We start from the raw sequence: 25,145 nt of genomic DNA, 5'->3' as shown, positions 1-25,145 counted from the left end.
AATTGTGCTGCTCTAGCCACCACTTGAGAATACGCGGTGCTGTCTTCTGGTGGAGATGGCTTCGTAGGGTATGCCTCCGGACTGTTATCTGACACTGGGGCGTCGTATAGGTCCCATGCGTCCTGATCTTGGTCACCCTGGCTCATGGTGGTGTGAGCTGGGGAGTGTGATGGAGTTTGTGCTGGTGAGACGTTAATCACGGGCGGAGGAGAGGGTGGTGGGGTAACTCTTTTCACCACTTTTGGTTGTGGTGTCTGTTCAGTCTGGAACTCCAACCTTCTCTTTCTCCTAATGGGGGGAAGGGTGCTTATTTTTCCTGTCCCCTGCTGTATGAAGATACGCTTTTGCGTATGGTCCACATCAGTTGCTTGTAGCTCTTCCTCAAACCTATGCTTCTGCATTTGGGAGGTTAGCGAGTGCTCTTCTGTATAAGAGCCTGAAGCTGGGTCGCTTGCAGTTTGTTTCGGCATCGAAACCCTGTCTGCGTGTTTTTTCGGCACCGAGGTGACTTTTTTCTTTTTCGGGGCCGAAACCTCTCGGCGTCGATCTGTTTCGGTGCCGCTGTCTCGGCGTCGAGCCGTGTCCACACCGGCATCTCGGTGTCGAGGCTTGTCTCCAGCACTTTCTCGGTCCCGAGAAGGCTGCGTGCCGGTGTCTCGACCGGAGTCGGACGACCTCGGCACTGTTTGGGCCTTTTTCGGTGCCGACGGTCGGTCACCGAATTTATGGGTGGAGCCATGGCCGGATGGCAGTGGCGTCCCCTGGGCCTTGTAAATGTTTCTCTGTGTGGTTTTCGACGTCTTACTCACGGTTTGTGTATCGTCGAATCCTTCGGAGTCTGAGTCTTGGATCGAGAAGGTACCTTCCTCTTCCTGTTCCTCGAACTCCCGTTGGGCTGTCGGTGCGGACGCCATCTGAAGTCTTCTGGCTCGACGGTCTCGGAGTGTTTTTCGGGACCGGAACGCACGACAGGCCTCGCAGGTGTCTTCGCTGTGCTCAGGTGACAGGCACAGGTTGCAGACCAAGTGTTGGTCTGTGTAGGGGTATTTATTGTGGCATTTGGGGCAGAAACGGAACGGGGTCCGTTCCATCGGCGTTCTTCAGCACGCGGTCGGGCCGACCAGGCCCCGACGGAGGATCGAAAAACTACCCCGAAGGGCACCGGAGCTCTTCGATCTTCGATGCGGTGTGGAATCTAAGTACGCCGATCCCGAACGCAACAATACCGACGAAAATCTTCCGAAATTAGCTAATTGTCCGTTCCGAAACTCAGAGCGACAGGAACACGTCCGAACCCGATGGCGGAAAAAAAACAATCGAAGATGGAGTCGACGCCCATGCGCAATGGAGACAAAAGGAGGAGTCACTCGGTCCCGTGACTCGAAAGACTTCTTCGAAGAAAAACAACTTGTAACACTCCGGCCCAACACCAGATGGCGAGCTATTGCAGAACATGCGTATCTACAGCGACAGATGCCATCGAACATGAAGATTTTCTGCTTCCTTAAATGCGCCGCTACCGTTGCTACACATTTGGAGAAAACGCGAGGGGCAGATTTTAGGCCGAAAGGAAGCACCTTGAACTGATAGTGTTGGGAGGCTATCAGAAATCGTAGGAATTTCCGATGTTTGGGAATGATCGGGATATGAAAATACGCATCTTGCAGGTCTATGGAGCACATCCAGTCTCCTCGATGCAGTTGAGTGAAAATCTGGTGGAGAGCCATCATCCTGAACTTTTGCTTCTTTATGTACTTGTTCAGCAGCCTCAAGTCTAGAATCAGTCTGAAAACTCCTTCCCGACCCTTCTTTGCTACAAGAAAATAGCGGGAGTACACCCCTTTCCCTCTGTATGCAACTGGAACCTTTTCTATTGCCTTTTTCTGTAACAGAGCATGAGCCTCTTTGCAAAATAAGCTCATGTGAGCCGGACTGGATTTGGTTGGTGGCAAGTGAGGAGGAGGTTGCCGGAAAATAAGAGATTACCCATTCTCTACAATGTTCAGCACCCATTTGTCTTTTGTTATGCCACGCCATTTGTGAATGAACGCTGTGATACTTCCCCCAACCGGAGTGGTGCACGGTATTAAGGGAAGCGAATCCTCATTGTTTTGCAGGGGCTTTGGGGGTAGACTGCTGAGGTCTGCTTGACCCTCGGTCTCTTGTGGCTTTACGAGACTGGAAGAGTGGATGCCCTTGTTTCTGTTGTGGCCTCTGGGACCAATGAGGGGTTTGAACCCTCTGTTGGAACGGGCGCCTGTCGTAAGGCCTATATCTTCGCCTGAAGTCTTTCCTTCTCTCGAGGCCCACTGCCCTCATGGTGTCAACCTCCGCCTTCATACGCGCCATCTCCTCATCTGTGTGGGTTCCCAACAGCGAGTTTCCGTTAAACGGAAGGTTCAGGATACGCTGCTGCGCTTCCTGCTTCAATCCTGTGAGTCTTAGCCAGGAATACCTTCTCGCACAAACCCCATGCGCATAAACATGTGCTGCTAAGTCTGCACCATCTGCTGCCGCACTGATGACCTGATTAGAGACCAGACTGCCCTCCTGAAGGATCTCCTGAAAATCCTGCCCGTCCTCTCTAGGCAGCTTTTCTGTAAACCTGCTCAGTGAGTTCCAGAGTGATCGATCGTATCTTCCTAGTAGTGCGGAGGCGCTGGAGACCATCATTGAAGCCGCCGTGCCACACATCTTCCTCCCCAGAGAGTCCAGGTGTCTACTCTCCTTGTCCGGTGGAACCGTGGAGGACGATGCCACTGAGTGCATCTTCCGGGCTGCGGCCAATATGACTGAGTCTGGCGGTGGATCAGCCCTGAGAAACAAAGGATCTTGATCCGGTGCCTTGTATTTCTTTAAGATCCTAGCAGGAGCTGATCGGAGGTTGGTTGGTTGGTGCTAAAAAAGTCTCCATGGTTGCTTGTAGAAGACCAGGCACCAGCGGTAACAATTTCTCTGAAAACCGCCCTGTGTTGCAGGGTTTCAAAGATTACGGATGAGGAGGTTGAAGGCTCCAGGACATCAATATTCAGCTTTTGTGCTCCCCTGAGAAGCGCCTTCTTAAAAGTTGTGATGTCGTCCACCGGGGAAACTCTAGCTGGTGGAGAATCCATTAGAGTCGGGGAGTACCCTCTTACTGAAGAGCCCGATGATGTCGACCAAGAAGGAGACCTTCTGTGACGGCATGATCTTGATCCTCTTTGGGAGCGTGACCTGCTCCGAGATTTTGTTGCAGTGAGCCGAGGCCTAGTGGCAGACTGGCGAGACGCAGAACGAGCCCGTTCTGTCAGCGCTGTTGGCGATGGTGTCCTCAGGAGAGAAGCCGAAGGTGAGTACATTATCGAGTATTGCGAGCCTGGAGAAGCAGTCGTTTTATTAAGACTCTCCAACCAACTTGGCGATAGGTTGATGGGCGAGATGTGCCCAGACGATGCAACTCTCGATCGCCCAGACGAACCACTCCTTATGGAGACCACTGGACTTGTTGGAGTGTTCTTATCAGCCGGCGGTAGCTGACGCTCTTCTCCTTGAGACAACACCTGTGTCGACGTCAAAAGATGCAACAATGTCGAAGGGAGTACCATGGACTGCTCTGGTCTCGACATCGAGCGCCTCGACGGTGACCGGTGGTCCCTTGACCGCGACCTGCTCGACATCGTGTGCCTCGCCGTCGAGTGATGGGCCGCCGACGACAGATGTCTTTACTCCCGCGGTTGAGGCGATCTCGATGTCGTCTTCTGTGCCGTCGAGGGGTGCAAGGCCTTCGACGGCGAATGAGCACGGCGGTGCTGGCTTGACGTCGATCTGTGGGTTGCCGTCGACGGAGATCTGCCCTTATGATGGCTATGTACCTTCGACGTCATATCCATCGACGTCGGTCGGGTCGCCGTTGACGGCGATCTATGACGATGTGACGGTGGCAGCGATGACGTCGACGGGGAACAAACAGGTGCCTTCCTACCAGCTGACGTCGATCTATCCTGTCTCTCCTGAGAATGGCTTGTTGGCTGCCTGGGAAGCGAAGAGGACGATGTCTTCTGCCTCTCATGAAGATCATGAAGTCTGATCTTCTCCCTGTCCTTCAGAGTTCTTTTTGACATGTTCTTGCAGTGTCTGCAAGTGTCAGGGAAGTGACTCTGAGGCAAACACACAATACAGAGAGAGTACTTCACAAAAAGAGAAGGCATTTTCCAGTCAGGAAAAAAATCCCTTGACTCAGACAAAGATGTTAAATGTCGAGTGAAGGTAGAAAAAACGCTGTTTTTAAATATTTTCCTGAGAAAAACTCAGAGAAACTGAGAGCTCAATGCTCCAGGATCCTCTCAGAAGAAGCCGGAAAAAAGAACTTACCTAACTGTGAACCAACTGTCACCTCTCCTTCACCCCTGAAGCATGGTGGGATACTGGAGGTGCTCAGGGTCTTAAAGGCACGGTGCCAGAATTTTATGGTTCTGCTGTGTTAACCTGAATGCAGCCTATTGGCTAATAATGCTCCATTGTTTTCAATGTTGTTTTTTTCTCTTTTTTCACTGATGTTGCTACTGCTTCTTTCCCTGGGCCCAGCTATGGGGCTTTGGAAAGTTTTTCTCTTCTTGTAATTTTGAAAGGGACTGTTTACAACAACAACAAAAAAACTCCATAGAAATAAAGCATTTTAGCCTGTTTATAAATATGGTCTGCATTGCTGTTGTACACACGTATACATGAGTTTGGTATGAAAATTGTCTACTAAAAATGCTATATATATATATATCTTTCGTGCATATTTCATACTTATACATGTGTGTAATTTATGTATGCTCCGGGGTCCCCGCACGAGGGCGGGAATATTCAATGTTTATGACTATTGATGAGGATCCCCTGGAAGAGAACACACCTTCTCTAAAGGGGATTCATAGGGCTAAGGGATGCCCATTCTGGAAAAGTATCCAGATATCTCGCATTTAGCAAATCAAGATTTACGTCACCATCAATACTGCAAGGGTATTGGCTTCAGAGTCATTATCTTGTGAATGGCCATAGTCCTTATCAGACATGGCTAAAACATCAGAGTCACACCTCTAGTTCTTCCACCTAAGCAAATCTTTGGGGCCAGAAAAAGATGTTCCACCACAGGTTCTTCATCAAAACAGACCTTAAGTTTCTATTTAGCCACTTATAGGATCTCTGTAAACTTTGACGAATTCAAAGATAGAACTGAAGGTGGATTTGAAGACAAAGGATGAGTAGACATCCAAATCGAGCATAGCCAGCTAGCAGACTGGCTGATGGAGTGAGAAATTCCAGCATCATCATCTTTAGTGTCAGGATCTCCTCAAATGATGAGAAGGAACAGCCTTGCATAGGCAAACTGTGTTGAGAAATACTGAAAGGTTTGGGAAAGGGAGCTTTTTATGTTTTTCATGGGAAAATCTAAATTTGTTACTTACCTATAACTCCATTTATCCAGTGTTGATATCTTTCATATATTCACAATCACGGATCATTATCAGTCATCAGATTCTGAATCCCCCGGTAATGTGAAACAGCAGTAAACCATGACAAGATGTTCACATGCTTCAACAACTGTTTGTTTAGTAGCACATCTACCTCATTTCAAACAAACATAAACTTTTTCTTACATCATCTGTGACAGGATTTAAAGAAAAAGGTAGTAACCTTCTGTGAAAATCTTTCTGGTGGATACTCTAGCTACCTGCAAATTCGTCACTTTTGAATATCCCAGGTGCTAAACTGGATCTGGAAAGGTTCTGCAATAGCTCTCCAATGCCTGTAGGTATTGTTGACTTGTAGTTTTTACCTCAGACTTGGAATCATGATGTCAGATTAATGTAGCAACAGGACCATGGTCTTTATGTTAGCAGCACAAACACAGTAGAACTATTTTCGAGGTATATTAAAAAAGAATGATATTTGTATAGTGGTGCAGTGAATAACTAAATTGATATCTTATTATAAAGGGTATTAACACTTTCTTCAGGAGAGGGGGTGGTGGGAAGATCAATGAGGAATATGCAGGTAGATAAAGTATCCATGAGAAAAAAAACATTGTCAAAGTATGTAGCTTTTTCTTCTGGTAGATACTTCTCCCTGCAGATTCCTCAACTTTAACAAGATTCCCAAAGGAGGAGGGGTTTGATAAAGGTTAGACTAGGAAATCTTGTAGCACAGAAGGCACAAAGTGACAATATCTTCCCACTTCAGAATCCAATCAATAATATTTGGTGAAGGTGTGGTGAGAGGACTACGTAGCCGCCTTGCATAAGTCTGCCACTGGCACACCTCTAGCTAAGGCTGGTGTATGAGATTTGGCTTTGGTGGAACGATCCCAGATTCCTTTTGGAGCATCAACTTGCCTGGCAAAAACATGTTAATATGGGGGTGCGGGGGGGGGGGTGAACAGAAAGGGCCTGAAGCTTGCTACTACGACAAATTGAAGTAATGGCCACCAAGAAAACTGTCTTGAGGGTTAATTGTCTTAAGTTGACAACTGTGTAAGGCTCAAATGAAGTTCCCAAAAGAAATGTTAGAGCCAGGTTAAGATAGCATTGTGGCACTATGAATGGTAAAGGCAGACACAGGTTTGTCAACCCTTTCAGAAATATTAGGACCACCAGGAATTTGAAAAGAGGGGTTATCTGGTAAACAAAGGAACTTCAATCGGACTGAGGGATACCACTTGACCATAGCTACTGCACAGCCTTGTTGAGCCAAGGGCAGTGCAAACTAACACATTGGACAGTGAAGTTTTGAGAGGATCAATCTCTAAATCAGGGAACCAGGAACCAGATTTGTCCCACCTCTCTGAATAAATCAATTTGGTGGAGGGGTGATGTGCAGAAAGGGTCAGGTCAAGCAACTCAAGTGGAGAACACTTAAGGCAACAATGACAGAAGATTAAAAGGTCAGTCAACGGAGTCTGAGTCTGTGGTAGAGGACGCATCACTGGAACAAAGATATCTCGACTAACACTGGCTCCGGGATAGAGCCAGAGGTTTCTTACCTGCTCTCTTGGAACAATAAGGGGAACAAGACAAATAAGTCTTTATCTTGTGACGTAATTTCGTGTCCCTCGATAACTTGATTGAGGAAGACAACATCGAAAGGGGACCTTGACCTTACTTATGACCTCAATCGTGACATGATTCGCCACCAGTGCATACAGCGTTCTTCGGAGAGAGTCATAAAAAGTTTGGCTCAATGCTCCTTGACGGCATTATGGTGCATTTGTTGAGAGAGTTCACATACGAGTCATACATGTCATACCTCGGTCAGAGGTACCACGGAGAGTCAAACTGCGAATCTGTGATGGACATAATGTTCATCACATCATCAAAAAGACGTAAAGCCAGAGCATTTTTTGTGGCGACACTGACCTTACTGCACAAAAAGTAAAAACATTTGTGTAAGAGAAAACCTCTGGAAAGAGGAAAGCGCAACTCTGGACGGTATTGAAGGGCAGAGAAAATCAGAAAACATGGGTGCCAGACCTGTTACGATATGCCTAGGTGATGTCATCACAACTCCACATTGAAATGAAATCAATGCCACTTATCGGTGTAAGAGAGATACTGCAGATGTTTTCGACTCTAGAGCCTGGAATGTTCAAGGGCAAGGAATCTGCAGGTAGATTTTTATGAGGAGACATTTGACCTAGTTTCAGTTAAAACGCTGAGAAATGTTATTTGTAAAACACTGAAAGATGTCTGGACACTGCTGATAAGATGTAGAAAAACAGAAATCGATGTTAGACAGCAACTGCTGGGGAAAGTTTTCAGATCCACTCTGATGTCTAAAGCATATTTATAATGAGAAGGATCTACAGGAAGATATCTTTCAGAAAGTATACCTTGCTGGCACTAAATTTCCTCCAACATGCATACATTTAACAATGGTAAGTCACATTGCTATTGGGAAGAGGGTTATATCAATGCCTTTTCCTAGCGGTTACACTTTACAATTGTTTATCACTAGGGTACTCTGTCTACAATACTGTTTCACTCAAAGTGAGTGACAAAATACACCCTTTTAGAATTTGCCGTTTTACAGGTAGTCAGGACGAGCAGTGAAGATCTACTTTGGATCATAGAATGGGGCTGGAACTCACAAGCAGTGGTACACTTTAAACACAGATAGGCATCAAACATCGTAATTGCCTTTCACCACCTTGGCCAGAGAAACAACCCGAGACTGGTTTGCAATTCCTTACTGTTCAGAACTAGATAATACTTTAACAATGAACAATCTGGCCAATGTGAATCCTATGGGAGACTATTCTCAAGTCACTTTGAAAGCATATGGGTTAGATACTTCAAAGAATATTTGAATGAAAATGAAATGTTTCAGTTAATTGTCTTGGAGTTTCGGTGTGCAGACTGCTGTAGCCAGAGGAATGTGTTCAAGAATGCACCAGGTACATATGTTAGGATTGTAAATGTATGCAATAAAAGACCCTGAAATGCTAGACCCAAAGAGAGAAAGTCCCATCCTTAACAAATAATTTAGTAGGTACTTTCTAGGACCCTTTCTGGTGATGTCAAAGGATGGTTGAGTGTCTGGTAACCTGTGCTCAGCTGTCGAGCACAGGGTCCATCAACAGGAAGCCACATACCAGTTGCCATGGCGTTGCACAGATGTTCAGAAAAGTGGAGTCCTGCTTTTTGGAGCTCGCTGCGCAAAGTAAAGATTTTCCATTAGAAGTGCGCCCAGGTGTTCATATGTCCTACAGACCACAGAGAGAGAAAGAGAGGGAAAACCTAAACACCACATCCTCCCAAGAAAAATCAAGAATCACAACTGGTGTGATGGAGTAGAGCTCAAAGTAGAACAAGTTGTCTACTTCTGAGAGGCAAGACTAGTTATCAAGTCCCAAAGTCATTAGAGAACGCAGCACTTATCCAGCAAATGGGGTGGAAGAGGTGGTCTCACACACTTGTTGCGTCATGCTTCATCCTTGACCACCTCTCCCCACCCTGGTAGGACAGTGCCAACCTCTTGGTAAGACCTACACTAGAAGGAGTTCTTATATGTAAAATAAAATACTGGAAAAAGTCAAGGATCCAGATCAAGTTAAAAATACCTATTGGACTACTGGTGTCGTTCACCTTTATTAGTGGTGTCTGTGGGTACGATTAAAAACACAATAAGACAGTAAGAAGAGTCTAATTACCCCAGCTGTCTACTCAAGCCAACATGTTTCTGCCCTCTCTTTATGAGCCTAAATCAGTCTGGGGCATTTGTCAGGGCTGAGGATCCCTAATCACTAAACCGAAGGTGTGTTATCATAAAATGACCACTTAGGACCTATTTGAGTGAGGATCTAACTGTAGGCTCCCTCAGCATAGGGGGGTAACAAGATTCTGGTCTGGAGCAAAGGCGATGTCCTTTGTAGTCACACATTCGTCAAAAGGTTTATCGCGTGGCAGCACTTAAGTAGTCTTCCTTCCAGCCACTTGTCCCACAAGACACCACTAATAAATAAATAGGACTTGATAACTAGACTTGCCTATCAGAAGCAGACAACTTGTTCTATTTTGAGCTCTACTCCACTACATCAGTTAAGATTATGTATATGTCCTACTACAAGCCCCAGGGAATCCAATACCCACTGAACTACTTATGTGGACAAATGTCTTTGATAATAGGTTCATATCACAATATGGCAGAAACTGCCTCAGGTATTCACTTATTTGTACATTTCTGTAGTGGAACAAATAAAGTTGAAATTTCAGAGATCCCGGTGGTCAGGGACACAGGAGAGAAATCAACACATGTTGTTCAATGTAAAGTGTGACAGACAAGAGACAGAAATGTCTACATAGGTGGAAAAGCCTTGACTGGAACAACTTTATTTAGGCTTCTAACTTGCAATTCAGGCAAAAAGAAAATAGAACCAGCAGCTGTATAGGTCTGCAGAGTTCACACTGCATGAAGAGCAGAAAACATATGCCTTGAGGAAGTTTTCTTCCATCCTTTCATTTTGGAAAGAGATCCAGAAAGGAGAAGAAGAGACATATACATAAAAATCTTTCAAATTTACATGGCTGAATGGCTAGCAGGTTGACACCTGAATGTTTGATGGTGCTGGAAGAATTTAGTCAGATGACGTCACACAATGGACCAGTGTTTTTTAAGGGTCATTCTCTCCATGACAGAAAGCAATATCGCGATCTGTGAGCAGCATTTTGTGATACTTTGAGGTACGTTTTCAGTGGCCCAGTAGGAATACTATTTTAATAGTTTAGGTGAGATCACACTGTGGGGGGTTAGTGAAATGTATAGTGTAGGAAGTTGGCTCTGTATGTACTATTTCAAAGTAAGAAATAGCATGCACAGAGTCCAAGGGATCCCCTTAGAGGTAAGATAGTGGCAAAAAGAGAGAATTCTAATGCTCTATTTTGTGGTAGTGTGGTCGAGCAGTAGGCTTATCAGAGGGTAGTGTTAAGCATTTGTTGTACACACACAGGCAATAAATGAGGAACACACACTCAAAGACAATTCAGGCCAATCGGTTTTTGTATAGAAAAATATATTTTCTTAGTTTATTTTAAGAACCACAGGTCCAAGATTTACAAGTAATACTTCAAATGAAAGGTATTTCACTTCGGTAACTTAGGAACATTGAATCAGCAAAATAGCATGTACAGTTTTCACAAAAATGGCAATAAGCTATTTTAAAACTAGACAGTGCAATTTTCAACAGTTCCTGGGGGAGGTAAGTGTTTGTTAGTTTTGCAGGTAAGTAAACCACCTACAGGGTTCAAAGTTGGGTCCAAGGTAGCCCACCGTTGGGGGTTCAGGGCAACCCCAAAGTTACCACACCAGCAGCTCAGGGCCGGTCAGGTGCAGAGGTCAAAGTGGTGCCCAAAACGCATAGGCTTCAATGGAGAAGGGGGTGCCTCGGTTCCAGTCTGCCAGCAGGCAGGTACCCGCGTCTTCGGAGGGCAGACCAGGGGGGTTTTGTAGGGCACGGGGGGGACACAAGTCAGCACAAAACGTGCACCCTCAGCGGTACGGGGCGGCCGGGTGCAGAGTGCAAACAGGCGTCGGGTTTGCAATGGAGTTCAATGGGAGACCCAGGGGTCTCTTCAGCGAAGCAGGCAGGCAAGGGGTGAGGGGGGGGGGGGGGGGGGGGGGGGGGGGCTCCTCGGGGTAGCCACCAACTGGGCAAGGGAGAGGGCCACCTGGGGGTCGCTCCTGCACTGGAGGTCGGATCCTTCAGGTCCTGGGGGCTGCGGGTGCAGTGTCTTTACCAGGCATCGGGTTCTTAGAAGCAGGTAGTCGCAGTCAGGGGGAGCCTCTGGATTCCCTCTGCAGGCGTCGCTGGGGGGACAACTCTGGCTACTCACAGGGTCGTAGTCGCCGGGGAGTCCTCCCTGTAGGGTTGTTTCTCCGCAGGTCGAGCCAGGGGTGTCAGGTGCAGAGTGCAAAGTCTCATGCTTCAGGCGGGAAACGTGGAGTCCTTTTAAAGTTGTTTCTTTGTTGCAAAGTTGTTTCTTCTTTGGAGCAGAGCCACTGTCCTCGGGAGTTCTTGGTCCTTTTAGATGCAGGGTAGTCCTCTGAGGATTCAGAGGTCGCTGGACCCTGGGGAACGCGTCGCTGTTGCAGTTTCTCTTGAAGTGGGGAGACAGGCCGGTAGGGCTGGGGCCAAAGCAGTTGGTGTCTCAGTCTTCTCTGCAGGGCTTTCAGGTCAGCAGTCCTTCTTCGTCTTCAGGTTGCAGGAATCTATCTTGCTAGGTTCTGGGAGCCCCTAAATACTCAATTTAGGGGTGTGTTTAGGTCTGGGGGTTTAGTAGCCAATGGCTACTAGCCCTGAGGGTGGCTACACCCTCTTTGTGCCCCCTCCCTGAGGGGATGGGGGCACATCCCTAATCCTATTGGGGGAATCCTCCCCAACTGCAAGATGGAGGATTTCTAAAAGTCAGAGTCACCTCAGCTCAGGACACCTTAGGGGCTATCCTGACTGGCCAGTGACTCCTCCTTGTTTTTCCTCATTATCTCCTCCGGCCTTGCCCCCAAAAGTGGGGCTGTGGCCGGAGGCGGCGGGCATCTCCACTAGCTGGAGTGCCCTGGGGCGCTGTAACAAAGGGGGTGAGCCTTTGAGGCTCAACGCCAGGTATTACATTTCCTGCAGGGGGAGGTGAGAAGCACCTCCACCCAGTACAGGCTTTGTTACTAGCCACAGAGTGACAAAGGCACTCTCCCCATGTGGCCAGCAACATGTCTGGTGTGTGGCAGGCTGGCAAAACTAGTCAGCCCACACTGGAAGTCAGGTATGTTTTCAGGGGGCATCTCTAAGATGCCCTCTGGGGTGTATTTCACAATAAAATAAAATGTACACTGGCATCAGTGTGCATTTATTGTGCTGAGAAGACTTTCACTCTCAGCTTCCTGGTCCTCATCTGTTACCATCAACAGATTCACATCTGCCCTGTCATGAAAGAGTTTGAGGCAGTTCACATGGATCACCCTTTTGGGGGTCCTGCTAGTGCCTAGGTCTACCAGGTAGGTGACCTGACTCTTTCTTTCTAGCACTGGGTAAGGGCCACTCCATCTGTCCTGAAGTGCCCTGGGAGCCACAGGTTCCAGAACCCAGACTTTCTGCCCTGGCTGAAATTCAACCATAGCAGCCTTTTGGTCATACCACATCTTCTGGAGTTGTTGGCTGGCCTCAAGGTTTTTGCTTGCCTTTTCCATGTACTCTCCCATCCTGGAACGTAGGCCTAGTACATAGTCCACTATATCTTGTTTAGGCTCATGAAGAGGTCTCTCCCAGCCTTCTTTTACAAGAGCTAGTGGTCCCCTTACAGGATGGCCAAACAGAAGTTCAAAGGGGGAAAACCCTACTCCCTTCTGAGGCAGCTCTCTGTAGGCGAAAAGCAGACATGGCAAGAGGACATCCCATCTCATTTTGAGCTTTTCAGGAAGCCCCATGATCATGCCTTTCAATGTCTTGTTAAATCTTTCTACAAGAACATTGGTTTGTGGATGGTATGGCGTGGAGAATTTGTAAATCACCCCACACTCATTCCACATATGCTTCAGGTATGCTGACATGAAGTTGGTACCCCTGTCAGACACCACCTCCTTAGGAAATCTCACTCTGGTAGAGATACCAATGAGTGCTTTAGTTACTGCAGGGGCAGTAGTGGACCTAAGGGGAATTGCTTCAGGGTACCCAGTGGCATGATCCACTACCACTAGGATATTGTGGTTCCCTGAGGCTGTGGGAGGTTCAAGTGGACCCACTATGTCCACACGCACTCTTTCAAAGGGGACCCCCACCACAGGAAGTGGAACGAGGGGGGCCTTTGGGTGTCCACCTGTCTTACCACTGGCTTGACAGGTGGCACAGGAGACACAAAACTCCTTTACTTTCTGGGGCATGTTGGGCCAATAGAATTTGGTTAACTAACCTTTCCCAAGTCTTGGTTTGTCCCTAATGCCCAGCAAGTGGAATATTATGAGCTAAGGTTAGAATGAACTCCCTAAACTCCTGAGGCACTACCACTCTCCTATTGGCACCAGGTTTGGGATCTCTTGCCTCAGTGTAGAGGAGTCCATCTTCCCAATAGACTCTATGTGTTCCAATGATCTTTCCTTTGGTCTCTTCAGCAGCTTGCTGCCTAAGGCCTTCATGAGAGGGACATGTTTCTTGTCCCTTACACAATTGTTCCCTTGTGGGTCCCCCTGGGCCTAAGAGTTCAACCTGATAAGGTTCCAACTCCATGGGCTCAGTTCCCTCAGAGGGCAGAACTTCTTCCTGGGAAGAGAGGCTCTCTTTCTCTTGTTGTGTGGAAGCTGGTTCCCCAGTCTTCTTTCCTTTTCTCTTGGAGGGTTGGGCCCTGTTTCCAGGCTCCAACACCACTTTTTCACCCTGAGCCTTGCACTGTGCCCTTGTCTTGACACACACCAGTTCAGGGATACCCAGCATGGCTGCATGGGTTTTGAGTTCTACCTCAGCCCATGCTGAGGACTCCAGGTCATTTCCAAGCAAACAGTCTACAGGGATATTTGAGGAGACCACCACCTGTTTCAGGCCATTGACCCCTCCCCACTCTAAAGTTACCATAGCCATGGGATGTACTTTAGTCTGATTGTCAGCGTTGGTGACTGGATAAGTTTGTCCAGCCAGGTATTGACCAGGGGAAACCAGTTTCTCTGTCACCATGGTGACACTGGCACCTGTATCCCTCAGGCCTTCTACACTTGTCCCATTAATTAAGAGCTGCTTTCTGTATTTTTGCATATTAGGGGGCCAGGCAGCCAGTGTGGCTAAGTCCACCCCACCCTCAGAGACTAATGTAGCTTCAGTGTGAACCCTGATTTGCTCTGGGCACACTGTTGATCCCACCTGGAGACTGGCTATTCCAGTGTTAGCTGGAGTAGAGTTTGAAGTGGAACCTTTCTTGGGACAGGCCTTGTCTCCAGTTTGGTGTCCCTGCTGATTACAGCTACGAGACCAGGCCTTTTTGGGATCAAAGTTTTTACCCTTGTACCCAAAATTGGATTGTGAAGAGGCTTTGGACCCTCCCTCCTGAGCAGGTTTTTGGGGCCCTGTAGAAGACTCTACTTTTTCCCTTGGATGTCTCAACACTCTTCCCCTGGGGAGTCTTTCTGACCCCTTTCTTTTGGTCACCCCCTGTGGAAGTCTTGGTCACCCTAGTCTTGACCCAATGATCCGCCTTCTTTCCCAATTCTTGGGGAGAAATTGGTCCTAGGTCTACCAGATGCTGATGCAGTTTATCACTGAAACAATTACTTAACAGGTGTTCTTTCACAAATAAGTTGTACAGCCCATCATAATCATTTACACCACTGCCATGAATCCAACCATCCAGTTTTTTAACTGAGTAGTCAACAAAATCAACCCAGGTCTGGCTCGAGGATTTTTGAGCCCCACTGAACCTAATCCTGTACTCCTAAGTTGAGAATCCAAAGCCCTCAATCAGGGTAGCCTTCATGAGGTCATAGGATTCTGCATCTTTTCCAGAGAGTGTGAGGAGTCTATCCTTACACTTTCCAGTGAACATTTCCCAAAGAAGAGCACCCCAGTGAGATCTGTTTACTTTTCTGGTTGCACAAGCCCTCTCAAAAGCTGTGAATCATTTGGTGATGTCATCACCATCTTCATATTTAGTTACAATCCCTTTAGGGATTTTCAACATGTCAGGAGAATCTCTGACCCTATTTATGTTGCTGCCACCATTGATGGGACCTAAGCCCATCTCTTGTCTTTCCCTTTCTATGGCTAGGATCTGTCTTTCCAAAGCCAATCTTTTGGCCATCCTGGCTAACAGGAGGTCATCTTCATTGAGGCTGCCCTCAATGCTTGCAGAGCTGTTGGACTCTCCTGTGAGAGAAGCAACATCTCTGACTATCACTTGTGGAGACAGGGTTTGAGAAACCCTGGGCTCCCTATCTAGGACTGAAGGTGGGAAATTCTCCACATCACTAGCTTCCCCCTCTGGGAAGGTATCATCAGAGAGGTTATTTTTAGCAAACTCTGCCAAGAGCTCCTGGAGCTGTACTTTGGTAAGGTTTAAACCAGTCTTTATCTTTTTTGATTTTGCAGAGAGACCTTAACTCTGACATCCTAAGATGCAGGTAAGGGGTGAGGTTGAGTTCAATCACTATCTCTTCTGCAGCAGACATTAGGTTTCTAAAAGTTGGAATACTTTTTAAGAATCTAAAACTATCTCTAGAACTTAATTCAAACTTTTACAAAACTTTTAAACTCTAAAAGAAATGCTAACAGGGACTAACACAAGGCCCTAGCAGGACTTTTAAAATTTTAGAAAAATAGCTCAAATTTAAAAAATCAGTTTCTAATGACAATTTTTGGAATTTAGTCGTGTGATCAGGTATTGGCTGAGTAGTCCAGCAAATGCAAAGTCTTGAACCCCACCGCTGATCCACCAGTGTAGGAAGTTGGCTCTGTAGGTACTATTTCAAAGTAAGAAATAGCATGCACAGAGTCCAAGGGTTCCCCTTAGAGGTAAGATAGTGGCAAAAAGAGATAATTCTAATGCTCTATTTTGTGGTAGTGTGGTCGAGCAGTAGGCTTATCAGAGGGTAGTGTTAAGCATTTGTTGTACACACACACAGGCAATAAATGAGGAACACACACTCAAAGACAATTCCAGGCCAATAGGTTTTTGTATAGAAAAATATATTTTCTTAGTTTATTTTAAGAACCACAGGACCAAGATTTACAAGTAATACTTCAAATGAAAGGTATTTCACTTAGGTAACTTAGGAACATTGAATCAGCAAAATAGCATGTACAGTTTTCACAAAACAAAACAGTGCAATTTTCAACAGTTCCTGGGGGAGGTAAGTGTTTGTTATTTTTGCAGGTAAGTAAACCACCTACAGGGTTCAAAGTTGGGTCCAAGGTTCAGGGCAACCCCAAAGTTACTACACCAGCGGCTCAGGGCCGGTCAGGTGCAGAGGTCAAAGTGGTGCCCAAAACGCATAGGCTTCAATGGAGAAGGGGGTGCCCCGGTTCCAGTCTGCCAGCAGGTAGGTACCGGCGTCTTCGGAGGGCAAACCAGGGGGGTTTTGTAGGGCACTGGGGTGGGGGGAGGGGGGGCACACCTGGGCAAGGGAGAGGGCCACCTGGAGGTCGCTCCTGCACTGTAGGTCGGATCCTTCAGGTCCTGGGGGCTGCGGGTGCAGTGTCTTTACCAGGGCGTCTGGTTCTTAGAAGCAGGCAGTCGCGGTCAGGGGGAGCCTCTGGATTCCCTCTGCAGGCGTCACTGTGGGGGGAGGGGGGACTCAAGGGGGGTCAACTCTGGCTACTCACAGGGTCGTAGTCACCGGGGAGTCCTCCCTGTAGTGTTGTTTCTCCACAGGTCGAGCCAGGGGCGTTGGGTGCAGAGTGCAAAGTCTCACGCTTCCGGCGGGAAACGTGGAGTCCTTTTAAAGTTGTTTCTTTGTTGCAAAGTTGTTTCTTCTTTGGAGCAGAGCCGCTGTCCTCGGGAGTTCTTGGTCCTTTTAGATGCAGGGTAGTCCTCTGAGGCTTCAGAGGTCGCTGGACCCTGGGGAACGCCTCACTGTTGCAGTTTCTCTTGAAGTGGGGAGACAGGCCGGTAGGGCTGGGGCCAAAGCAGTTGGTGTCTCTGTCTTCTCTGCAGGGCTTTCAGGTCAGCAGTCCTTCTTCGTCTTCAGGTTGCAGGAATCTATCTTGCTAGGTTCTGGGAGCCCCTAAATACTCAATTTAGGGGTGTGTTTAGGTCTGGGGGGTTAGTAGCCAATGGTTACTAGCCCTGAGGGTGGCTACACCATCTTTGTGCCCCCTCCCTGAGGGGAGGGGAACACATCCCTAATCCTATTGGGGGAATCCTCCATCTGCAAGATGGAGGATTTCTAAAAGTCAGAGTCACCTCAGCTCAGGACACCTTAGGGGCTATCCTGACTGGCCAGTGACTCCTCCTTGTTTTTCTCATTATCTCCTCCGGCCTTGCTGACAAAAGTGGGGCCGTGGCCGAAGGGGGTGGGCATCTCCACTAGCTGGAGTGCCCTGGGGCGCTGTAACAAAGTGGGTGAGCCTTTGAGGCTCACCGCCAGGTGTTACAGTTCCTGCAGGGGGAGGTGAGAAGCACCTCCACCCAGTACAGGCTTTGTTACTAGCCACAGAGTGACAAAAGCACTCTCCCCATGTGGCCAGCAACATGTCTGGTGTGTGGCAGGCTGGCAAAACTAGTCAGCCCACACTGGAAGTCGGGTATGTTTTCAGGGGGCATCTCTAAGATGCCCTCTGGCGTGTATTTCACAATAAAATGTACACTGGCATCAGTGTGTATTTATTGTGCTGAGAAGTTTGATACCAAACTTCCCAGTTTTCAGTGTAGCCATTATGGTGCTGTGGAGTTCGTGTATGACAGACTCCCAGACCATATACTCTTATGGCTACCCTGCACTTACAATGTCTAAGGTTTTGCTTAGACACTGTAGGGGCATAGTGCTCATGCACCTATGCCCTCACCTATGGTATAGTGCACCCTGCCTTAGGGCTGTAAGGCCTGCTAGAGGGGTGACTTATCTATGCCATAGGCAGTGTGGGGTTGGCATGGCACCATGAGGGGAGTCCCATGTCGACTTAGTCATTTTCTACCCACCAGCACACACAAGCTGACAAGCAATTTGTCTGTGCTGAATGAGGGGTCCCCAGGGTGGCATAAGACATGCTGCAGCCCTTAGAGACCTTCCCTGGCATCAGGGCCCTTGGTACCAGGGGTACCAGTTACAAGGGACTTACCTGGATGCCAGGGTGTGCCAATTGTGGAAACAAAGGTACAGTTTTAGGGAAAGAACACTGGTGCTGGGGCCTGGTTAGCAGGCCTCAGCACACTTTCAAATCATAACTTGGCATCAGCAAAGGCAAAAAGTCAGGGGGAGGCATTTCCTTACATATAGGAAAACTGGACAAAAGGGAGGATGCAATGAATGTAACAAAGATGTAAGAAATGGCAACAACTGACCTTCCATTAGATTGTTTGCCTGATGATTTCAACTCTGCTAAAACCAAACCACTGATGGGACAAGGCCAGAACTGAAGTCAGGTTTTCACAGGTCTCCCAATGGAGAGGCATGTACAAGCTTACATCCCTTCCCAACTCTGAAGGCACAGGGGCAGATCCTGGGCCTAGATGGTGCTGTAGGTTCTTGGGGAGTTGGCTGTGGCTATCTCTTTGTTCTTGGACAATTCCCTCCCATCAGCATGTCCTCCACACAAGTTGATTCAGTCTGCTGAGCTTTGGCTGTGGTTGATTGTAGTCCATGGATCAGGTTACCTCCTTCTGACAGACTCACTCCAGTTCCCTGTGCGGGCAGGTAAGTTCTTCCTTCTCTCCGCCGGTTCAACTGCAAGATGACTCTGGAGACTTTACATACTAAAGCCTAGTCTGGCTAAAGCCTGACGGAAATTGGTTATGAAGCACCAACCCCACTTTCTGTATTCTCGCTTATGCTGGTGCACTTCTGCCTTACCAGTGAATAGAAATCCTGAACTTCATACTAGACAAAGAGAGAAATATTATCTTCCTCTGGTGACCAGGCCTGGCCCATCAGGTTGCATGAACTGTGAGTTCTAGGGCGCTTCAAATCTTGGAGGGGCATGATACAAGGTGTGGCAAATGTTTAAGTGATGCAGCCCTTCTGCCCCTCCTCAGACATTATCAGATTAGCACTTGTGAAATATGTAATGGAACCAGTTAGGCAGAGCGTTCCTACAGGGATGCAGAATACAGACAAAAAGTGTGAAAGTAAAGGATTCCATTTAAGATGAATGACACTAACATCAACAGGGGGAGTCAGGGGTAAAAGCAAAAAGGGAGGTGCCCTTGACTAGAATCTCAAGCTGCAACCACTGTCAGTTTCTAATCAACTGGTGACCTACATTGGTCACCCTTGGAAATAGGACTGCACTTCAGATGCTCCCTAGACATTAGAGGCTATCTCTGATGTCTTACAGTTAGTAAATTGTGAGACTATCAGTGTGCTTGTACTACTGTCGAGCTCACTTGGAAAAGAATGAATAGGGCAAAACAGAAATGTACAAGGGCTCAGTAACACTGCCTTAGAATACCACACAGAATACTTTTATCCAAACAGATGACTCATTGTGAACATTTTGGTAATGTCCAACATTGAAAGATTACTTGTTAGAGATATGCTCCCTCAATCACCAAAGGCAGTATTCCTCAATCTCCCTGTGGATGGACCGTTCACACTGGACTCCAAAATGGGGAAATAGATTTCACAACTGCTGCTTGCAGGCCAGCAAGCTACTGTAACTTTATAGTAGGAAAGACCGTGCAGACAGATGATTTTTGGAAACAGCCATCTGTGGCATACTCATCATGGAGGAAACAGCTAATGTGCCAAGCGGGAAAGCAAAAGGCTAATAGGTTTAAAAAAAAAATTAAAAATGGGTCCCTCCTATCCTTCGAGGATTAATTCAGAGACTTCACAATTCAGAAAGTCGAAACTCTTCCCAGAAGAAATGTCAAACGATGACTGCATTAAAAGTAGTGTTTCTATGGTCAATTGCTCAAGCCCAAGATTCCCTGTAGATTGGTAGCAAGGGTCAGGCAAAAGCATGCAGTGACAGGGAAACTATGAGATGGCAAGATTAAGTGTTTGTTCAGCACTGGATCAGAGATTTTGGGGCAGAGGGCGTGTGAGGGTAGAAAAGAGAAAAAACTGTTAAGCAACCAATGCCAGCTAAACTGAGATTGAGGCACCCAGCACATGGTTCTGACGAGCTACAACAGTAACAGATGTTGAACCTACTAGACAGAGAAGGCAGTTTGCGGACTTTTCTTGCCACATAATTTGAAAATGAAAAGTAGTACAGTTTCACATAAGCGAGCCGATTCAAAGCACCACCACATGAGCATGAATCAGCAAACAAAAGGAAAAAGAAGTTAGCTCGGAGTCGAACATATCAGCAAAAGTGCAATAAGCCATGTAATAGGGGACGAAGTCCAAGGCGGTAACTAAACCACCCCAAGAAGGGACAAACGTAAAGAATTTACCACCGAAAATAAAAGATTTTTGAAGGGCAAGCCCATGAACGAGTGATAGTGATGGGCGTGCGATGGGTGTGGTTTAAAGCCCAGATACATACCAAGACATCGGAAAAACAGCCCTTGCGCACTGCTATGCTCAACCTAATAAAAACATAGTTAAAATGGGAGATGGAGAAAAAAACTATAAGATGATAGGGCCAAATAATACCTTTTTTCTTTAACAGAAGCTTCCTTCTTTGCTTCCATCTCTTCCTGCCGAGCCAGCAAAGCTGCTGCCTTCACTGCTTCAATTTCTTCCTTGGTTTTGGCAAAACGAGCTGCTCTGTCAGCCCGATCCTTAAATGGAAGCACAAGGGACACATTAACTGATAATATTACTAGTCTGCATAGACCATCATGGTATGTATCATGGTATAAAAGCCAATTTGATCACCGAACTGGATGAACAGTGTGATTAATTACAAGTTGAGTGGTTAATGAGCATACCATGGCAAAAATGGTGTATCCACCCTCAAATCTAAGTGATCATATCATGGCCTGGATTTCATGAAACCCCCTCTTTTTAGAGATGTGGGGTAACATCTGAATCAATTTCAATAGCCCAGGAAGACAAATGTTGGTGCTGTGGAGAAAAGCGAAACAGACAGGTAATTCCCGCAGGCTTCTTTTAATTAAATATACAGAAGTGTAGAGATCTTTCTAATACAGCAGGCCTGTCAAGTACTCTTGCAAGGTATCAATGAGGGACTGCACCCGGGATCCCCCAGAATCATCAGTACATACCTTAGGTATTTTACAATAATTAGTGTTCATTAAGTGCTCATCTAATTTAAATCATATAAATTAGGCTTACACAACTATTAAACAATTATGATTGCCATAGGAAAAATACCCCAAACATTACCATATATTCCTCGTCACTTAGTCTAGAATCCCTTATATGCCTCGTGACCACATATTTGTATGCTGTTCATGGCCAAGTTGTATTATACTTTCCCTTAAAAAACCTACTCTGTACCAGGATGTTCTCAATTAAACGCCAAGGTAGTATGTTGCAAGCATCTGTTTTCTCTCCACCTCCCACTCGTTCAAAATCTGGGAGAGCTTACAAACATTTTCATTCATAGCATTTATGTCGAGTGATCGGCAGCTTTCTCAATCAGAAACCCATGTTGCAACATCTGGCTGAACACAATGCTTTATCTGAAGTATTCGTTCCCCTACCTCAAAGACTGGCTGTTGAAAGGGGGGCTCGCCTCAGGCAGTTGTCACCCACCTCCAGACTACGGTGGACCTCCTGCAGTCTCTGGGGTTCACTATCAAAATGCCAAAATCACACCTGTTTCCATCACAGATGCTCCCTTTTATCTGAGTCTTTCTAGATCAGTGGTCTTCAAACTTTTTAATGCCGCACCCCCCCAGTTGAAAAATAAAAATCATTGGGCCCCCCCTCAGAATTTTTCACAATTATTTCAGAAAGATGGCAATGTTTAAATAGGCCTAAACCTATTTAAACATTGCAGTTACGTACTGTTACCTTTTTAAAACTGCAATAACATGCTTCTGCTTAAAACAAAGGCATGTTATCTGTATAATATTTCTTTTGGCCAGAGTTTGGCACCCCCCCTGGGATCACTTGAGGCCCCCCAAGGGGGGCTCGCCCCCCAGTTTGAGGACCTCTGTTCTAGATGGTGCTTTTCTGTGCCTATCCTTTGGAGCGCTGAGGCCAGATATTCAGACTAGGGTACCGATGTTTCAGCCTCGATCCTGGATTTCAGTGAGACTGACTAAGGCTCTTGAGACTCCATCCTGCTGATAAAGCATTCCTGCTGGCGTATGTAGGCTCTCCTGTGGGACATGAATTCCCACTGTGTGTAACATTAGGAAAATCTCTCTGACCTGGTCCAGAAATTGGAGGGAACTGCAAAAGACCTGCAGTGGTGGCTTACAAAATGTGATTAGGTCAGCGGCAGACCCCTCTTACTTCCTCATCCAGAATATGCGTCCTGCAAGTTCAGCACCACCATCTGGGCTTTGAGATATAGGGCTGACAAAACCAGAGCAAAATGGGACATCAGGAATTTCTCTTTCTTTAGAAAGTCGATGAAGGTGGTTAGAACAGGGCAGAGTCCCCAATCCTATTTCGGAACTAGAAAGTAGCAAGAACAACCACAACCATCTTCTGATGCTGGTACCCTCTCAATGGCCCCTTAGGCCAAAAGGGCCTGTGCTTCCTGACACAACAGGGAAAAATGATCCTCCATAAGCCAATCTGAGTACAGTGGCATGGGTGACGGGTTTACATGAATGGAAAGGTGTAATCCTGCTGAACAATTTGGGCCATCCACTTGTCTAAAGTTAAGGACTGCCAGCAGGACAGAAGGTGGATATTGCCGCCAACCAGTTGCTTGTAATGTCGCGGGAGCATGTTAAGAGGTTTATAGGTTGCAGCTGCCATTAGAGTGGTGGACTGGGCAGATCTCTAGCAGCTTTTGGTCCCACTAGGCCTGTGAGAGCTGTGTCCGTGACTGGAGAGTCTGCTGGCCGTGGTGGTAGGGTGGAAATGGACCTGACTGGTAGCCCCTTACATAGCCACAGAAGGAAGAATGAGGGCGACATGGGCCCATGGAAAGACCCATTAACTGGTTGGAAGCCCTGCTGTCCTTATGCTCAAGCGCTGAATCTGCCTTGTTGCTGAAAAGACACATGCAGTCGAAAGGCACGTCCATAAGGGATTCCTGGACATCTCCCAAGAAACAATTGCTGTATCCAGCGAGTCTGTTGTGTCCCATCCACAGCATATTCTGAAATTTGCTACATCCGTGCCATTAGCAAAAGCCAGGGTCTGGATGGCTCAGGTCTCTTCCGAGACCATGGGCAGCACTGGTGCGACTAAGTCCCACACTATGTGGGTGTATCAACACAAGAGACATACAGTGTTCACAGACCACAGTGCAAGGCTGGTGGAAGAAAAAAAATCCTCTTTCCAAAAATGTCCTGCCACACTAGGAGGAGACCACGCCAATGTCTGGGGAGGTTTCCAGAGCAACGGCCAGTGTCTTCTACCAGTTAACCTCAGCCAAAGGCTCCTCAAAGGGGGGGGAGGGGGGGGGGGGGGGGAAGGGAAGGGCAGCAATATGGATCCTCAGGTCCACCCCAAGCATATTCCTCAAAGGGCCTATCAAAAAATGGAGGCGACTCCGACCGGGAAGGTCTTGGTCCGGTCAGTGGCGAGTCAACGTCAGAAGACGCCTGTCCGGCTCCATATCAAAGTTAGGAAATGCAATGTGTTTGGTGCGGTCAGGAATGCCACTACTGAACAGTACTTCAATGAAGGCCATGGATTTGCAACTCGCATGGAAGACAAGCCTACCAGCAGGAATCCAGTCGGGACACCTTCTAAACTCATGGGACCCAAAAACGTTCCAGAGAGGTTGGCTTGCCCAAAAATTAGGTGTATAGGTTCATAGAACTTGTGAAATTGGGCAGTGATCACTCCAGCTCTGGAACATTTTGGTAGGTCCAGTGTGGGTGTGGAGCCTAGAGTTATGATGTTGTGCCTGCGCTGTGTCCAATGACTGAGCAGCATGGTGAAGTCAAAGAGTGCTTTGACTTTTTCACTGCCTTCTCCCCTTCTACCCCCCCACCACCCCTGCCTGCCAACCACCAACCCCCACCCCAATCGAGAACTACTCCGAGACCAGGCCTGGGACCTCTATGCAACCGGGACCTGGAGCACTGCAGATACGTTCAGTGTTGAGTAACCAGTAGCTTCAGTGCTCGCTCAGGATAGCTTCAGGGTTCATCACAAGGCAGTCAGGGCAGCACTTGGGTGCTGATCCAGCTCCAGGCAACAGAGGCAAACCAAGTGGGGGGGGTCTGTCATTGACATTTGCCTGTGACAAGTTCCTCAGGGCTCAAAACCCACAGATGTTTCAGAGGACATCCCTAAAGCACACTAGGAGAAAGAGTGCTAGAAAACTATTGACAAAATGCAACAACAAAAAAAAAAAAAAGCTCTTCCAAATCTGCGCTGCTTGCACGAAAAGAACTGATGCTAGTGCGCTCGGGTGGAGCCTAGATAGGCACTGCGCACATCTAATCAGGAACGGATAACCCAGACAACTCTAAAGTGGATCTGATCAATGCCCCCTACACCTGCATGGAGGAACTGCTCATGATTTTCCAGATCCAGTTTGACACTTGTGAACATTCTAAGGTAACGACTCAGAGACTAGCAGTCTACAGGTATCACTGAACACAATAATAAAACAGACCTGTTCAAGGTGGCATTCTTGTCTGTTCTTCTTCTGGGAGGTTATCTGATCGATATTGGGTTACAGCCAGGAAACAAAGACTGTTGCTTCTTTTCACAACAGGGAACTAAAAGATCTAGTACCATGTTCTTATGTTTGATTTGAAATTATAGTATGCAGTTTTCCATGCTTGCCTAGTTGTGGTAGATTTTCACTTCTAGAGGTAAGTACTACAGGCTTCTGGTATGAAGTAAACTGGTTGATTAAACACTATTGGTGCAAGCTAGAGTCCACAAATGGCAGAAGACGGTTGTTTTATTTCACTGCCTTCTGTTATACCTTAAGCTGGCAG

At 47.1% G+C, this 25,145-nt stretch overlaps 1 protein-coding gene across 2 annotated transcripts in view; it reads right to left on the bottom strand.

Moving 5' to 3' along the window:
• The window catches only part of UBXN4 (UBX domain protein 4), a 252,926-nt gene that overhangs the window by 122,940 nt on the left and 104,841 nt on the right, over window positions 1-25,145 (bottom strand). For both annotated transcript variants that reach the window (XM_069225071.1, XM_069225072.1), the window contains one exon: window positions 20,746-20,873. In XM_069225071.1, the coding sequence (XP_069081172.1) occupies window positions 20,746-20,873 (128 nt within the window). The remainder of the gene's footprint in view (window positions 1-20,745; window positions 20,874-25,145) is intronic.

The sequence above is a fragment of the Pleurodeles waltl genome, chromosome 3_1, assembly GCF_031143425.1.
Source record: "Pleurodeles waltl isolate 20211129_DDA chromosome 3_1, aPleWal1.hap1.20221129, whole genome shotgun sequence".
Classification (NCBI taxonomy): Eukaryota; Metazoa; Chordata; class Amphibia; order Caudata; family Salamandridae; genus Pleurodeles; species Pleurodeles waltl.
The sequence above is the reverse complement of the archived record's forward strand: the minus strand, read 5'-3'. Positions and strand labels throughout refer to the sequence as shown.